The sequence below is a fragment of the Asterias rubens genome, chromosome 2 (genome assembly GCF_902459465.1).
Source record: "Asterias rubens chromosome 2, eAstRub1.3, whole genome shotgun sequence".
NCBI lineage: Eukaryota > Metazoa > Echinodermata > Asteroidea > Forcipulatida > Asteriidae > Asterias > Asterias rubens.
In genome coordinates, this window is record NC_047063.1 from 6,833,359 (window position 1) to 6,852,467 (window position 19,109).

Sequence of the window (19,109 nt, forward strand, 5' to 3'; positions counted from 1 at the left end):
CTCGAATACATGTATAGTAAGAAGGAGCAGTGGCCCAGTGGAAGTGCTCTCGAGCTCCATAACCAAAGGTACTGGGTTCGAATCATGGGTGTTCTTTTACTAAGTTTTAATTTAAAATTGTTGTTGCGAAGGTTTAAAATTAAACTCAAACACATGATTAGTAAGAAGGATCAGTGTCCCAGTGGAAGCGCTCCCGACTCCATACACAAAGGTACTGGGTTCGAATCATGGGTGTTCTTTTACTAAGTTTAATTAAAAATTGTTGATACAAAATGTCCAAGTATTATTTAAAATTGTTGATGCGAAGGTTTAAAATTAAACTCGAACACATGATTAGTAAGAAGGATCAGTGTCCCAGTGCAAGTGCTACGAGCTCCATAACCAAAGGTACTGGGTTCGAATCATGGGTGTTCTTTTACTAAGTTTAAATTTAAAATTGTTGATACGAAAGATCAAAATTATACTCGAACACATGATTAGTAAGAAGGACCAATGTCCCAGTGGAAGGGCTCCCGACTCCATACCCAAAGGTACTGGGTTCGAATCACGGGTGTTCTTTTACTAAGTTTTAATTAAAAATTGGTAATATTGTTGATGCGAAGGTTTAAAATTAAACTCGAACACTTGATTATTATGAAGGAGCATTGGCCCAGTGGAAGGGCTCTCGACTACATACTCAAGGTACTGGGTTTGAATCATGGGTGTTCTTTTACTAAGTTTTAATTTAAAATTTATAATACTAAGGTATTAAATTAAACTCGATCACATGATTAGTAAGAATGAGCAGTGGCCCAGTGGAAGGGTCCTCGACTCCATACACAAAGGTACTGGGTTCGAATCAGGGGTGTTCTTTTACTAAGTTTTAATTTAAAATTGTTGATACGAAGGTTTAAAATTAAACTTGAACACATGATTAGTAAGAAGGATCAGTGTCCCAGCGGAAGGGTTCCCGACTCCATACACAAAGGTACTGGGTTCGAATCATCGGTGTTCTTTTACTAAGTTTTAATTTAAAATTGTTGATACGAAGGTTTAAAATTAAACTCGAACACATGATTGGTAAGAAGGATCAGTGTCCCAGTGGAAGCGCTCCCGACTCCATACACAAAGGTACTGGGTTCGAATCATGGGTGTTCTTTTACTAAGTTTTAATTTAAAATTGGTGATACAAAATGTCCAAGTATTATTTTAAAATTGTTGATACGAAGGTTTAAAATTAAACCCGAACACACGATTAGTAAGGACCAGTGGCCCAGTGGAAGGGCTCCCGACTCCTTACCCAAAGGTACTGGGTTCGGATCATGGGTATTCTTTATTATGTTTTAATTTAAAATTGTTGACACGAAGGTTTAAAATTAAACTCAAACACATGATTAGTAAGAAGGAGTAGTGGCCCAGTGGAAGGGCTCCCGACTCTTTACCCAAAGGTACTGGGTTCGAATCATGGGTGTTCTTTTACTAAGTTTTAATTTAAAATTGTTGATACGAAGGTTTAAAATTAAACTCGAACACATGATTAGTTAGAAGGATCAGTGTCCCAGTGGAAGTGCTACGAGCTCCATAACAAAAGGTACTGGGTTCGAATCATGGGTGTTCTTTTACTAAGTTTAAATTTAAAATTGTTGATACGAAAGATCAAAATTATACTCGAACACATGATTAGTAAGAAGGACCAATGTCCCAGTGGAAGGGCTCCCGACTCCATACCCAAAGGTACTGGGTTCGAATCACGGGTGTTCTTTTACTAAGTTTTAATTAAAAATTGGTAATATTGTTGATGCGAAGGTTTAAAATTAAACTCGAACACTTGATTATTAAGAAGGAGCATTGGCCCAGTGGAAGGGCTCTCGACTACATACTCAAGGTACTGGGTTTGAATCATGGGTGTTCTTTTACTAAGTTTTAATTTAAAATTTATAATACTAAGGTATTAAATTAAACTCGATCACATGATTAGTAAGAATGAGCAGTGGCCCAGTGGAAGGGTCCTCGACTCCATACACAAAGGTACTGGGTTCGAATCAGGGGTGTTCTTTTACTAAGTTTTAATTTAAAATTGTTGATACAAAGGTTTGAAATTAAACTCGAACACATGATTAGTAAGAAGGATCAGTGTCCCAGCGGAAGGGTTCCCGACTCCATACACAAAGGTACTGGGTTCGAATCATCGGTGTTCTTTTACTAAGTTTTAATTTAAAATTGTTGATACGAAGGTTTAAAATTAAACTCGAACACATGATTAGTAAGAAGGATCAGTGTCCCAGTGGAAGCGCTCCCGACTCCATACACAAAGGTACTGGGTTCGAATCATGGGTGTTCTTTTACTAAGTTTTAATTTAAAATTGGTGATATAAAATGTCCAAGTATTATTTTAAAATTGTTGATACGAAGGTTTAAAATTAAACCCGAACACACGATTAGTAAGGACCAGTGGCCCAGTGGAAGGGCTCCCGACTCCTTACCCAAAGGTACTGGGTTCGAATCATGGGTATTCTTTATTATGTTTTAATTTAAAATTGTTGACACGAAGGTTTAAAATTAAACTCGAACACTCGATTAGTAAGAACTAACAGTGACCTAGTGGAAGGTCTCCCGACTCCATACCCAAAAGCACTGGGTTCGAATCATCGGTGTTCTATTACTAAGTTTTACTTTAAAATTGTTGATAAGAAGGTTTAACATAAACTCAAACACTTGATTAGTAAGAAGGAGCAGTGGCCCAGTGGAAGTGCTCCGAGCTCCATAACCAAAGGTACTGGGTTCGAATCATGGGTGTTCTTTTACTAAGTTTTAGGTTAAAATTGTTAAAACTAAGGATTAAAATCAAACTCGACACATAATTTGTATGAAGGAGCAGTGGCCTAGTGGAAGGGCTCCCGACTCCATACCCAAAGGTACTGGGTTCGAATCATCGGTGTTCTATTACTAAGTTTTACTTTAAAATTGTTGATAAGAAGGTTTAACATAAACTCAAACACTTGATTAGTAAGAATGAGCAGTGGCCCTGTGGAAGGGCTCTCGACTCAATACACAAAGGTACTGGGTTCGAATCATCGGTGTTCTATTACTAAGTTTTACTTTAAAATTGTTGATAAGAAGGTTTAACATAAACTCAAACACTTGATTAGTAAGAATGAGCAGTGGCCCGGTGGAAGGGCTCTCGACTCGATACACAAAGGTACTGGGTTCGAATCATGGGTGTTCTTTTACTAAGTGTTAATTTAAAATTGTTGTTACGAAGGTTTGAAATTATACTCGAACACATGATTGGTAAGAAAGAGCAGTGTCCCAGTGGAAGGGCTCCCGACTACATACACAAAGGTACTGGGTTTGAATTATCGGTGTTCTTTTACTAAGTTTTAATTTAAAATTGTTGAAACGAAGGTTCAAAATTATACTCAAACACATGATTAGTAAGAAGGAGCAGTGGCCAAGTGGAAGGACTCAAGGTTTAAAATTATACTCGAACACATGATAAGTAAGAAGGATCAGTGTCCCAGTGGAAGCGCTCCCGACTCCATACACAAAGGTACTGGGTTCAAAACATGGGTGTTCTTTTACTAAGTTTTAATTTAAAATTGGTGATACAAAATTTCCAAGTAATATTTTAAAATCGTTGATACGAAGGTTTAAAATTAAACCCGAACACACGATTAGTAAGAAGGAGCAGTAGCCCAGTGGAAGGGCTCCCGACTCCTTACCCAAAGGTACTGGGTTTGAATCATGAGTGTTCTTTTACTAAGTTTAAATTTAAAATTGTTGATACGAAGGTTCAAAATTATACTCGAACACATGATTAGTAAGGAGCAGTGGCCAAGTGGAAGGACTCTCGACTCCATACCCAAAGGTACTGGGTTCGAATCATGGGTGTTCTTTAAAATTGTTGATAAGAAGGTTTAACATAAACTCAAACACTTGATTAGTAAGAATGAGCAGTGGCCCGGTGGAAGGCCGTTGACTCGATACACAAAGGTACTGGGTTCGAATCATCGGTGTTCTATTACTAAGTTTTACTTTAAAATTGTTGATAAGAAGGTTTAACATAAACTCAAACACTTGATTAGTAAGAATGAGCAGTGGCCCGGTGGAAGGGCTCTCGACTCGAAACACAAAGGTACTGGGTTCGAATCATGATTGTTTTTTTACTAAGTTTAAATTTAAAATTGTTGATACGAAGGTTTAAAATTAAACTCGAACACTTGATTAGTAAGAAGGAGCAGTGGCCCAGTGGAAGTGCTCCGAGCTCCATAACCAAAGGTACTGGGTTCGAATCATGGGTGTTCTTTTACTAAGTTTAAATTTAAAATTGTTGATACAAAGGTTCAAATTAAACTCGAACACTTGATTAGTAAGAAGGAGCAGTGGCCCAGTGGAAGTGCTCCGAGCTCCATAACCAAAGGTACTGGGTTCAAATCATGGGTGTTCTTTTACTATGTTTTAATTTAAAATTGTTGTTGCGAAGGTTTAAAATTAAACTCAAACACATGATTAGTAAGAAGGATCAGTGTCCCAGTGGAAGCGCTCCCGACTCCATACACAAAGGTACTGGGTTCGAATCATGGGTGTTCTTTTACTAAGTTTTAATTAAAAATTGTTGATACAAAATGTCCAAGTATTATTTTAAAATTGTTGATGCGAAGGTTTACAATTAAACTCAAACACATGATTTGTAAGAAGGAGCAGTGGCCCAGTGGAAGGGCTCCCGACTCCATACCCAAAGGTACTGGGTTCAAATCATCGGTGTTCTTTTACTAAGTTTTACTTTAAAATTGTTGATAAGAAGGTTTAACATAAACTCAAACACTTGATTGGTAAGAATGAGCAGTGGCCCGGTGGAAGGGCTCCCGACTCCATACACAAAGGTACTGGGTTCGAATCATGGGTGTTCTTTTATTAAGTTTTAATTTAAAATTGTTGATACGAAGGTTTAAAATTAAACTCGAACACTCGATTAGAAAGAATGGGCAGTGGCCCGGTGGAAGGGCTCCCGACTCCATACACAAAGGTACTGGGTTCGAATCATGAGTGTTCTTTTTCTAAGTTTAAATTTAAAATTGTTGATATAAGGTTTAAAATCAAACTCGAACACATAGAATGAGCAGTGGCCCAGTGGAAGGGCTCCCGACTCCTTACCCAAAGGTACTGGGTTCGAATCATGGGTGTTCTTATACTAAGTTTTACTTTAAAATTGTTGATACGAAGGTTTAAAATTAAACTCGAACACATGATTTGTATGAAGGAGCAGTGGCCCAGTGGAAGGGCTCCCGACTCCATACCCAAAGGTACTGGGTTCGAATCATCGGTGTTCTTTTACTAAGTTTTACTTTAAAATTGTTGATAAGAAGGTTTAACATTAACTCAAACACTTGATTGGTAAGAATGAGCAGTGGCCCAGTGGAAGGGCTCCGGGCTCCATAACCAAAGGTACTAGGTTCGAATCATGGGTGTTCTTTTATTAAGTTTTAATTTAAAATTGTTGATACGAAGGTTTAAAATTAAACTCGAACACATGATTTGTAAGAAGGAGCAGTGGCCCAGTGGAAGTGCTCCCGACTCCATACTGGGTTCGAATCATCGGTGTTCTTTTACAAAGTTTTACTTTAAAATTGTTGATAAGAAGGTTTAACATAAACTCAAACACTTGATTAGTAAGAATGAGCAGTGGTCCAGTGGAAGGGCTCCGGGCTCCATAATCAAAGGTACTGGGTTCGAATCATGGGTGTTCTTTTACCAAGTTTTAATTTTAAATTGTTGATAAGAAGGTTTAAAATTATACTCGAACACATGATTAGTAAGAAGGATCAGTGTCCCAGTGGAAGGGCTCCCGACTCCATACCCAAAGGTACTTGGTTCGAATCATGGGTGTTCTTTTACCGAGTATTTTAAAGTTGTTGATACGAAGGTTTAAAATTAAACCCGAACACATGATTAGTAAGGAGCAGTGGCCCAGTGGAAGTGCTCCGGGCTCCATTACCAAAGGTACTGGGTTCGAATCATGGGTGTTCTTTTACCAAGTTTTCATTTAAAATTGTTGATACGAAGGTTTAAAATTAAACTCGAACACATGATTAGTAAGAAGGAGCAGTGGCCCAGTGGAAGGGCTCCCGACTCCATACCCAAAGGTACTGGGTTCAAATCATCGGTGTTCTTTTACCAAGTTTTACTTTAAAATTGTTGATAAGAAGGTTTAACATAAACTCAAACACTTGATTGGTAAGAATGAGCAGTGGCCCGGTGGAAGGGCTCCCGACTCCATACACAAAGGTACTGGGTTCGAATCATGGGTGTTCTTTTATTAAGTTTTAATTTAAAATTGTTGATACGAAGGTTTAAAATTAAACTCGAACACTCGATTAGAAAGAATGGGCAGTGGCCCGGTGGAAGGGCTCCCGACTCCATACACAAAGGTACTGGGTTCGAATCATGAGTGTTCTTTTTCTAAGTTTAAATTTAAAATTGTTGATATAAGGTTTAAAATCAAACTCGAACACATAGAATGAGCAGTGGCCCAGTGGAAGGGCTCTCGACTCCTTACCCAAAGGTACTGGGTTCGAATCATGGGTGTTCTTATACTAAGTTTTACTTTAAAATTGTTGATACGAAGGTTTAAAATTAAACTCGAACACATGATTTGTAAGAAGGAGCAGTGGCCCAGTGGAAGGGCTCCCGACTCCATACCCAAAGGTACTGGGTTCGAATCATCGGTGTTCTTTTACTAAGTTTTACTTTAAAATTGTTGATAAGAAGGTTTAACATAAACTCAAACACTTGATTGGTAAGAATGAGCAGTGGCCCAGTGGAAGGGCTCCGGGCTCCATAACCAAAGGTACTAGGTTTGAATCATGGGTGTTCTTTTATTAAGTTTTAATTTAAAATTGTTGATAAGAAGGTTTAAAATTAAACTCGAACACATGATTTGTAAGAAGGAGCAGTGGCCCAGTGGAAGTGCTCCCGACTCCATACTGGGTTCGAATCATCGGTGTTCTTTTACTAAGTTTTACTTTAAAATTGTTGATAAGAAGGTTTAACATAAACTCAAACACTTGATTAGTAAGAATGAGCAGTGGTCCAGTGGAAGGGCTCCGGGCTCCATAATCAAAGGTACTGGGTTCGAATCATGGGTGTTCTTTTACCAAGTTTTAATTTTAAATTGTTGATAAGAAGGTTTAAAATTATACTCGAACACATGATTAGTAAGAAGGATCAGTGTCCCAGTGGAAGGGCTCTCGACTCCATACCCAAAGGTACTTGGTTCGAATCATGGGTGTTCTTTTACCAAGTATTATTTTAAAGTTGTTGATACGAAGGTTTAAAATTAAACCCGAACACATGATTAGTAAGGAGCAGTGGCCCAGTGGAAGTGCTCCGGGCTCCATTACCAAAGGTACTGGGTTCGAATCATGGGTGTTCTTTTACCAAGTTTTCATTTAAAATTGTTGATACGAAGGTTTAAAATTAAACTCGAACACATGATTAGTAAGAAGGAGCAGTGGCCCAGTGGAAGGGCTCCCGACTCCATACCCAAAGGTACTGGGTTCGAATCACTGGTGTTCTTTTACTAAGTTATAATTTAAAATTGTTGATACGAAAGTTTAAAATTAAACTCAAACACATGATTAGTAAGAAGGAGTAGTGGCCCAGTGGAAGGGCTCCCGACTCTTTACCCAAAGGTACTGGGTTCGAATCATGGGTGTTCTTTTACTAAGTTTTAATTTAAAATTGTTGATACGAAGGTTTAAAATTAAACTCGAACACATGATTAGTAAGAAGGATCCGTGTCCCAGTGGAAGTGCTACGAGCTCCTTAACCAAAGGTACTGGGTTCGAATCATGGGTGTTCTTTTACTAAGTTTAAATTTAAAATTGTTGACACGAAAGATCAAAATTATACTGGAACACATGATTAGTAAGAAGGACCAATGTCCCAGTGGAAGGGCTCCCGACTCCATACCCAAAGGTACTGGGTTCTTTTACTAAGTTTTAATTTCAAATTGTTGATACGAAGATAAAAATTGATTTCAAACACATGATTAGTTAAAAGGAGCAGTGGCCCAGTGGAGGGGCTCCCGACTGGGTTCGAATCATGGGTGTTCACCTGCCCTCTGCAATATGGGCGATACTTTACGGTTATATCTCCATTTCTTTGAGAATTTGATGGTAACAAAAATCACATCCATCATTTTCCTTTTTAGTTTGTCGTATTCTTTCTTGCTTTATTTGAAGTTCAATTTTTTGTGTTTTTCTTTCTTCAAATGATAGGGGGGGGGTCAGCCTGATAATATGTTAAAAATGTGTATCAACACAAAAACAGTTTACTCAAGAAGTGTCTTTATTGCTCCTAATTACAAAAGTTATAATCGTATATTTACAATCAAAATCTTTATGTTACCAAATCTCTGGAACTTTTAAATGATGTTTGTAAACTGAAAATTGTTAGTCTTCGGACTTGTTGTTTGTATTTGAATGCATGATTTTTCAGATTTATAACAATGTGGTAGCAATTCGAAATTGTGTCTTGTTTGCTTTTATTGCAGTCTTAGTATCAGCTGACCCTTTAGCACAACTTTTCAAATTCTGCTTAGTCAGTTTAAATTCAACAAGTGGAAGGCTTATAGTTATGCACTTAAAGGCAGTGGACACTATTGGTAACTACTCAAAATAATTATTAGCATAAAACCTTACTTGGTATCGAGTAATAGAGAGAGGTTGGTAGTATAAAACATTGTGAGAAATGGCTCCTTCTGAAGTGGAGTAGTTTTCGAGAAAGAAGTAATTTTCCACGAATTTGATTTCGAGACCCCAAGTCTTGAAATCAAGCATCTGAAAGCACACAACTCCGTGTGACAAGGTGTTTTTTCTTTCATTATTATCTCGCAACTTCGACGACCGATTGAGCTAAAATTTTCACAGGTTTGTTATCTTATGCATTTGTTGAGATACACCAACTGTGAAAACTCGTCTTTGACAATTACCAATAGTGTCCACTGCCTTTAAAAGTATTTTTTTTAATACAGCCCATTCCCTGCTGTGTAAAATGCATTGTTTGTCAGATGTGAAGATAAAAATCGAAGGCGATTAATCTTTTGAAGAATCATGTTGTTGGCTTCTGACCACTCCTCACAGCCGACCTTTGGCCAAAACCAGAGCCCATCTTGATAAAGATATACTTAGCATACTTCATACTATAAAGAATTGGGCACCAGTCACAACAATGTAAAGTTTGTTGTTTTTTTTAGTTTTTGTTTTTAATGATCAAGGGAACTCGGCACACTCCCACAAGGGATAGATGGACTTTTTGAGCTGGTAAGCATTTTCTGTTCAGCAATATTTTTCTGAGCTTTATAGTGAGTTTGTGTGCTTACATGCTTCATGAAATTGGGTCCTTGTGGCCAGAAGGACAATGCTTTGCAAGCATTTTTGGTGCAAGGGAGCTCAATCATTCTAATCTCGTTAGCACTAACAATAATTGGTACTACTACTCATTTTAGTTTATTAAATGATTGTTCTACACAAAGTATAAAACATTTTGAAGATATTTTTCTCTTTCATTAATTTGTTTTTCTCTTAAACAACTCATAATGTACACCACACCTTTGTGTGTGCATTATGTACCCTTAAAAAGGGACAACTGTGTGTCACATTTTGAATGATTTTAAGGCATAAGTTACAGACAGACATGTGCATAGTTGATTATTGACTTTGCTTGATGCATAGTGGAAAGACGAGTGAAAACATTTTAGTCTATATCACAAAACCAATCCGCATAAGCCTTTCATGCCATTTCAATTCTACTTGTTTTCTTAAGAGCGGTGCCTTTTTGAATATCACTAAGAAGAGCACTCCTTTCTCTGGAGACCGATGGAACATCTAGCTGGCTAGGTTTAGAAGTAATCACCTTTACAGTCATCAGAGGAGGGGGTGGGGGAATAACAGGATGGGTTGAATGAATGCTGGGGCTGATCCTAGTCTCATTGGTAGGAGGTGGGATGTTGTTAAGATGTGACTCTGTGGATAGGGTTGTCTCTGCCTGATTGCTTTCAAGAGATGGCTGTGGAGATGAACGTCTTGGCCTGGACAACAAAGAAACAGATCAAAGTCACCTCAAAAGTTGTTTGAAACATTCAATTCTTTTCTTTAAAGACAGTGGACACTATTGGTGATTGTCAAAGACCAATCTTCTCACTTGGTGTATCTCAACATTATGCATAAAATAACAAACCTGTGAAAATTTGAGCTCAATTGGTCGTTTAAGTTGTAAGATAATAATGAAAGAAAAAACACCCTTTTGTACTTGAATTCATGACCTCATAATCTAATTCTGAGGTCTAGAAATCAAATTTGTGGGAGAGAGCCTTTTCTCACAATGTTTTATACCATAAATCTCTCCCCATTACTCGTTACCTGCATAGTTTTATGCTAATAACTATTTTGAGTAATATTTATCAATAGTGTCCACTGCCTTTAAACCAATTTTGAAATGTCTCTCAGTAGTGTATAATTCAACTTTCAGTGTATCATTAAATGCATAATGAAGTAGTGTATAATTCAACTTTCAGTGTATCATTAAATGCATGATGAAGTAGTGTATAATTCAACTTTCAGTGTATCATTAAATGCATGATGAAGTAGTGTATAATTCAACTTTCAGTGTATCATTAAATGCATAATGAAGTAGTGTCTAATTCAACTTTCAGTGTATCATTAAATGCATGATGAAGTAGTGTATAATTCAACTTTCAGTGTATCATTAAATGCATAATGAAGTAGTGTATAATTCAACTTTCAGTGTATCATTAAATGCATAATGAAGTAGTGTACAATTCAACTTTCAGTGTATCATTAAATGCATGATGAAGTAGTGTATAATTCAACTTTCAGTGTATCATTAAATGCATGATGAAGTAGTGTATAATTCAACTTTCAGTGTATCATTAAATGCATAATGAAGTAGTGTATAATTCAACTTTCAGTGTATCATTAAATGCATAATGAAGTAGTGTCTAATTCAACTTTCAGTGTATCATTAAATGCATAATGAAGTAGTGTATAATTCAACTTTCAGTGTATCATTAAATGCATGATGAAGTAGTGTATAATTCAACTTTCAGTGTATCATTAAATGCATGATGAAGAAGTGTATAATTCAACTTTCAGTGTAACATAATCTCATCATTGTTATGCAGGAATGATGCGAGGATCCAGCTTCTTATGCTTCTAATACTTATAGGGTGGTCAATTGTTACTAACCATGTAAGCTTCAATAATTTCAGTCTAAGAAACCAAGTCATGAATGGGCAAATTTCTAAGTTTTGCTTTGCCTCAACATTTTTTTAGCATAATTTTGTACTCAGTGTTGAAGGACCACATTTTTGTGCACAAAGTGCAATTTCTGATATCAGTATAATCATGGAGGTAGAATAATGTGCTCTGAACATCAACAGTTATGGGAACACTTATGTAGTTTGAATTTGAATTGATGCTAATTGCATTACATAATGTCTGTTTATTAATACTGTGCACACCAGCTTGCTGAAACTGATATCATTTGTGTGTGTACTTAGTCTCTAGTGCAAGCCAATCTGCAATTTGTGTGTGTACTTAGTCTCTAGTGCAAGCCAATCTGCAATTTGTGTGTGTACTTAGTCTCTAGTGCAAGCCAATCTGCAATTTGTGTGTGTACTTAGTCTCTAGTGCAAGCCAATCTGCAATTTGTGTGTGTACTTAGTCTCTAGTGCAAGCCAATCTGCAATTTGTGTGTGTACTTAGTCTCTAGTGCAAGCCAATCTGCAACTCCAATTGAAACCAACTTACTCTCGAAATGTAAAAGGGTAAAAAACACCACTATTTACATTTCGAGTTGTACCCCTCAAAGAAATAGCTCTTTCAAAAGAGTGGCGGTTATTTCACTCTTTTAGAGGGGTTTCAGTCCAGGACAGAGTGACAAATCACTCAAAAGATGCAAACTTCAATCTAAGGGTGCGTTCGTATAGCTTCCCTGGGTCAACCCCGGTGTGTGGCGTTTTTTTTCTTCCAGGACGAGCGTGGGTAACTATCTGCACACGTTTGTCCTGGAAAAAAGACACGCAACACAAACACCAGGGTCGACCCAGGGAACGCACCCATAAAGAGTGGAAGAACACTCGAAAAAGAGTTGTCCCTCATATGGCTGTTCAAAGAGTGCTTTTTAACTCTTTCACAGTTAGAGAGTAAGTATTAGTTCTAGTAAGTATGGAGTCAACATGCATGCCTGTTCACTGCTAGAGTGAAATTATCATGTGCACATCTTCATCTGCTGAATTTCAACTAACATTGTCGCATAACATATGTTTTGCTACATCTGAGAGAGAACAGATTGTTAATACTTATATTCAGAACTACATATGAGATTATTGGATTGTTGCTTGGATTGTCTTGTGTAGAAAAAATGTAAACAGAAACTTAATAACAGATGTTAAATTTGCATTGGGGATAAAGAATAGAAGTTTTGTTTTCACTTAGCACTGTATACTTTACCGAGTCCTGTGTAAAAATATCACAGGCATGTTACTCGGGTGGGTTTCGAACCCATGATGTCTTGCAATTCTAGAGCAGTGTCTAACCAACTAGACTACCGAGGTTGCCCGGTAGCTAGAGGTAGTTTGAATCCTATGTTTTCGCAGCGGGTACCGCAACGATATACAAGATGTTAAATTTGCATAAGGGATAAAGAGTGTCGTATTTTCCTGCGGATAAGACGCGTCTAATTTGACTTTTTAGACCCCAAAAACATTGATGCGTCTTATCGTTCGGTGCGCCTTGTCTGCTGACGATTGATTTTTTTTTGATGATCACTGCGTGAAATAAAAAATACCTTCATGTCCAGTTCAAATCAACGATCTCTGTGTGAAGAATCCTTACTCAATAATGCGGTCCAATTATTCCAACAATGCTGCAACGTGTTTATTCCCCATCATTCCATTAATGCCGCAATGCGTCTAGCTTTCAGTCAAACAGACGTCGGCGGTGTACAAACGTTTTTCTGTGTGGCCGGGTATTCGTTCCGAAAACGATTGACAGTCAATAACTTCATACAAACGTCATTCACCCAACCGCTATTGTGTGGTAAACTTTGAGGGTTTTTATTGAGAGAACAACGATCTCTGAAGTGTGCTTTAGGCGGAACGTATTTTACAAGGATGGGGTAATAATTTATTTTTGTATTTGCCTCTTTTTAGACCTTTGTGATTGATAAGTGCTTTGGGAACTTAACTGTCATCTTTGGTAGGACAAGAGTTTTATATTATTGTTACAATAAACGTTCAAATCGTATTAATAGTTATTGCCTCTTTTTAGCAGTTGCTTTTAAAAAGTATTATAGGAACGTAGCATTATCTTACTAGGATATGATTTGTATTTGTTTGTAAGGCCAAATAAAATAATACAACACTAGCCAAAAAAAGTAGGGAAGAAACCACATTTTATTTTATTGAATTATTTTAGTGCTTCAAAACTTCGGGTAGGAACGGTTGTTAAAATCATGTTTGCCCTTGCATGAAACTTGCCTGTAAAATCAAGGATGTCCAAGTTCAGACTCGAAAATCTCTCAAAATGACACAGAAAATAACCCAAAAATGCGACCGTTCCGAGGTCTGTAAATTTAATCACGCAACACAAAAGCAGATATCACGCCTATAGTCGTTGCTACTGTGCGTGGGACAATAAATACAAGAAAAATTGAACGCTAGAGGACGTTTTGGAACAATGTAATAGCGTGAGGTTAAACGCCCTCTATTGGTAAAAATTACGCGAACCAGCGAAAAACGCATTGAGACAAGACTCGCCATGTCTGGGCATGCTTGGGATCCGCACAGTCACATGGGAATTTTGGCGCATTTCGAGGCAGCGCAAATGCAAGGGCGTAGCGCAACCCGTCGGCGAACATCGCTCAATACGGTGCCCACATGTCTCCAACATCTGTTGTGAAATCTCGAGATTGAGCAGCGCAATCCACAGTGTACATGTGCATATTAATGTGCATGCAGCGACATCCCGGCCGGCGGATACATTACTACACACACACGCTACGTCCGTCTGTCGTTGAAATGTAGACTGGGCCCCTGTCTTTATCCGCTAAAGACAGGTCCCTGCCGCTAGATCCAGTAATTCCCATTGGATACAATGATATCATTGGATACGTGCAGTGACATAGATGCCCAAATAGTCACTGCTCTCAAGTCCGCAATGGAATTTGACTGCGTATCTATAATATGAAATGACTCAGGTCAGAGGTCAAACTACACGCCGCTTTTGCAATTTTTGAGGCCGGTCTCTGGCGTTATTCACGAGCCTCGAAGAATGACGTCAGACGTTCAGGCTAGTTGAAATGTATCTGTATCAGCAAGGATCCTCGTTGTGGGACGTCGGATGTCCAGGCTAGGGAGGCATTGTGTTCATGTTGCAAATAAAATTAACTTCAGACAGTGCGTGGACTCTGGTTTCTGCCCGCTGATTGGGCCAGACTTTATGTTATTAACAATATACAGCGTTGGTTGATTGGATGAAGGTCGGTATACAAAGGTTGGTTCTCAAAGGCAACAAATTACGTCTTTGTGTCAATGTACTGACACCGGGTGGCGCCAGGCATTCTCTTGTGTGCGGTTAAACGTGCGCCTTGTGCGGCGGTGCGCCTTGTGCGGCGGTGCGCCTTGTGCGGCGGTGCGCCTTGTGCGGCGGTGCGCCTTGTGCGGCGGTGCGCCTTGTGCGGCGGTGCGCCTTGTCTGCTGACGTTTGAATTTCTTTTGGTCATTTTAGCGTCCTGCGCCTTGTCCGCCGAGCGACTTATCCGCAGGAAAAAACGGTAGTTATTTGGGTTTTTAGAAATAAGAAACTTAAAACCAAAAGAATCATCAAAGCTTTACAAACCAAGAATTGAAGTTTAAAAAACAAACTGAATTAAAAGAGCAAACACTTGTGTGTAGTTGATTTACCTTGTATGTTTGGAAGATGCTGGTCTAAATGATCGACTCTTGAGAATACGACCCTTCTTGACTGCCTTAAGGAGTGATCTCATTGCAGACGTTAGCTGAATCTGGAGTCAATATACAATATATATTCAAATATATATATTCAAATATAACAAACTGGTAGGAGTAGAAAAGTATAGTCTCCTGAGGTGTTCGCTGAAACACCATTCTCCTACAATGAACCATTTGCGAGTTAGATTTGAATATTGTATGGTACAAAGATGGCGTGATCACAAGTTACCACTTCAGACTATAGAGTCTGGAGTCAATACATAATATATAAATGAGGTGATCACTGAAACATCATTCTACTACAATTCATGTGGTTCCATATATAACGTGTTATCCATAGATTCCACACAACTTTCTCTAGCAGGAAACTTGCAAGAATTAAATAAATATGAGCCAATAGGAGACTCTCTAACGCTAGGTGGCAGCAGACTTATCGGGTAAATTTCCATTGTTTACGTAGTTCTGAACATGCGCATAGTTCTGAGAACAATGGATTTACCCGGTAAGTCTGCTGCCCTCTTCTGTCGCAGAAAGTCACCCATTACTGAAAGCCATCATTGGATTCAGTTGTGGCAAGTTAACTGGTACCAATGAGCTAGCACTTTAGTGATGAAACAGTCTTTTAGCATGTTCACGACATGACAGTTAAAAAGTGACAATATTTCTCAACCATTTTCAGATACTTTGCGTGAGGTAATATATCTAAAATAGCAGGAATTTTCCCTCTTATAAATGTGTTGCAAAATACAATAGAAAAGTACTTACAAGTGTTTAATACAAAAAACATGGATGTTGTTTTAATTTACCTGTTTTTATCATTTTATATTTATAATTTAAAAACAAATTTTACTTGATGGAACGTCATCCATGTACCTCAGTTGCTGGTTTCCTTTCAAGAGCCTTCAGTTTAATATTTTGAAAAAATTCATGCTCCACAACCTGCAAAATTGAATGCAATACATTTATATCTGATTAAAAAGAGTTATTTAATAAATTTAAGCAAAGTATACATTTAACAGTTGAGGGGCCATTCTGAATAGTCAATGTAAACAGATTCAAAATTGTTTTGATCCACCAGCCACAAAATGTTTAAATATTGAATGACTTCATAATATAATCTTAAAGGCTCTGGACACTATTGGCTATAGACTGTGCAAGTCTCGCGCCGATTTGAACTTCCATTGTGGTCCCAACCTTATGGAGTTTTACGTTGGGGAGATTTTGTCAACATAATAACGAAGAAAACCGATATTTAAACTTGACCTCAGGTCAGGTTACTTGGTAAAAATCAAGAATTTGTGCCCATCTCCGATCACGAAACTTACGCAGACGCTTGTTTTGGTTGCGCGGGGTGAAAATTTTAAGCCATTCCATTGGTCGTTTAGGCGTCGGCTTCCTCTTTAAACTGTGTCACGCGTTTATCTAACGCCCTTGTGACCATCGTGCGTCTGCGTATAAACCAGCTTTGAGTAGTTTTCACATTCGGGCGTAGATTTACAATTGAGTAGTTTTCACATTCGGGCGTAGATTTACAAAAGGGGTTTCAAAAAATTTAAGATCAAACAAACATCCTTGTCCCAGAGTTTTACTTTTGTCTATACATAGACTTTAACCGATAATTGTGTATTTGTTTAAAAAGCTAAAACTAATTAAAACAAGCTCTACAGGGTATTTTTGTTGTTCAGATTCGGCATTAAGAATAAATTAAAGCAAAGATTTGATTGATAAAAAAATAAAGTTCTTCAGTTGTCGTGTTTTCTCGCTCCAGTGGGTGCGAGACTTGCACAGTCTATTGTCAAGGACCAGTCTTCTCACTTTGGTATCTCAACATATGCATAAAATAACAAACCTGTGAAAATTTGAGCTCAATCGGTCATCGGAGTTGCGAGATATTAATGTTGTCACACGGAGTTGTGTGCTTTCAGATGCTTGATTTCGAGACCTCAAATTCTAAATCCGAGGTCTTGAAATCAAATTCGTGGAAAATTACTTCTTTCTCGAAAACTACTCCACTTCAGAGGGAGCCGTTTCTCACAATGTTTAATACTACCAACCTCTCCCCATTACTCGTCACCAAGAAAGGTTTTATGCTAATAATTATTTTGAGTAATTACCGATAGTGTCCACTGCCTTAATAAAACCCTGTGCTTCGTTTACAAATGCCTTAATGATCAGGGCCCAACATATTTAAAATCGTGCTTGGTTTTGTTAACACCAGGAAGAGTTGGCTTGCAGTCATCAAAGGATACTACCCGTCATGTTGAATTGAACACAAAATAAACCACGGCTCTCTTGCTTCAGCTGCTGACAAATCCTTCTCTTCTGCCGCCACTAAACTTTGGAATAGTCTCCCCCATCTCTTCGCTCTGCTGATTCACTTCATATTTTCAAGAAGCATCTGAAATCACACCTGTTCCCACAATGATTGTTTTGCTGTTTGGTTCAACTTGCATTTTGTCTCATCGTTGATTTGTTTCTCTGTTTCATCACAAACCGCTGTGGTCTTGATGAAATGGTGGTATATTAAACATTTTTGTATGTATGTACATGTATGTACATGTATGATGCTTCTGTTTAGCGGAGCGTGGGTTCGAATCCTGGTCGTGATACTTGTTTCCACGAGCAAGACATTTACTATAATTGCTTCTCTCCACCAATGGGTAGGTACCTGTGATTGATTAGTTCACTGTGCCACATATTTGTTGCACAGGCTGTATACTCCCCAGGGAGCTAAGACAGGTTAAGGAATGATTAAGGCCCAGTGACCAGAAGTAATAATGATGGAAGCGCTTTGAGACGCCCTTCGGTGTGAAAAGCGTTATATAGAAACTAGTTATTATTATTAGTTTTATCGTTTCTGTATCAATTCTTTGAAATTTTGTAGATTTAATTATATGTGAAATTGGAAAATAAATAAAAATAATGTTAATAATGAAAATAACAATTTCTTTTATAGCACATTTCCCAATAACCACCTCAATGCGCTTTACAGTAGTGCCCAGCAGTTGACTTCACCAAACACTAGGACTAATACTATCTCCAGTTAGGTCTAGTAACTCGTCCCAACATATGATAAAGGCTCAATGTGTCCTAACATCTTTGGATATAGGCTAAATATTATCCTAAATTAGGAAGAGTTTGGTGACATTGACATCTGAGCCCAATAAAGCTGTCATTCACTAAAAAAAATAATTGAAAATGTAAATAACTGTTAACAATATTCTTACCTCTTTTAAACTTGGATAGGTTTCGTTTACATCAAATATAAATTCCAGGACCTTCAAAAAAAAAAAAAAAATCATCCTATAATTCTTGTCATTTGTATTGGACAATGACTGATACTGTTATCCTTTAGCAATTAAGAGAAGAGACTATACAGCCTAAACCCAAATGACCTACAGCTGTTAGAACTCAGCCATAAGACCTACAGCCATTAGATCTACAGCCATTAGACCTTAAGCCATAAGACCTACAGTTGTAAGACCTGTAGCCATTAGACCTACAGCCATAAGACCTACAGCCATTAGATCTACAGCCATTAGACCTTAAGCCATAAGACTTACAGTTGTAAGACCTGTAGCCATAAGACCTACAGCCATAAGACTTACAGCCATAAGACCTGTAGCCATAAGACCTACAGCCATAACAGTGTTGTAGCTAGGACATTTTAAGTGGTTGGCGCAGCTGAATTTAAACTTGGTCAAAGATTGCGAGCATTGCGCACGTACTTTGTTGTAAGGATTGTTTTCAGGGCTAAATATTAACATTCCAATCGTGCCAAATGCACATTATGTAAGATGCAAGAATCACAATTTTAAAGTATAATGACAATTATTATTACAAAAATGTGTTGATACAAAATAATTGTGATGCATTTGTTGTGAACAGACTGTTTGTGAAATAGTTTCTGCTGTTTACTTGTTGTAGTAGTATCCCGCTGCAATGAAGTTGAACTTGAACTTTGAAGGTGGAGTAACTGTCTCGATAGTCTCAGGTCCAGTTCCATTCTCAGCACTAACTGTAATGCCTCCTGCTGGCATTTAGAGAGAGAGAGGGACTCAGCTTGTATCATGAACTTTGGTAGTTTTAATCACGT

The 19,109-nt window shown here is 37.9% G+C and overlaps 1 protein-coding gene across 2 annotated transcripts in view; it reads right to left on the reverse strand.

Moving 5' to 3' along the window:
- Positions 1 to 9,213: 9,213 nt before the first annotated feature.
- LOC117303658 (slowpoke-binding protein-like) overlaps positions 9,214 to 19,109 on the reverse strand; it is a 41,549-nt gene continuing 31,653 nt past the window's right edge. The window contains exons 11-14 of one of the 2 annotated variants that reach the window (XM_033787904.1): positions 18,241 to 18,291; positions 15,887 to 15,952; positions 14,966 to 15,066; positions 9,214 to 10,069 (exon numbers count right to left, since the gene is read on the reverse strand). In XM_033787904.1, coding sequence (XP_033643795.1) covers positions 9,772 to 10,069; positions 14,966 to 15,066; positions 15,887 to 15,952; positions 18,241 to 18,291 — 516 coding nt within the window. In that variant the 3' untranslated portion in view covers positions 9,214 to 9,771. The remainder of the gene's footprint in view (positions 10,070 to 14,965; positions 15,067 to 15,886; positions 15,953 to 18,240; positions 18,292 to 19,109) is intronic. The other variant, XM_033787914.1, reaches the window with a different exon arrangement.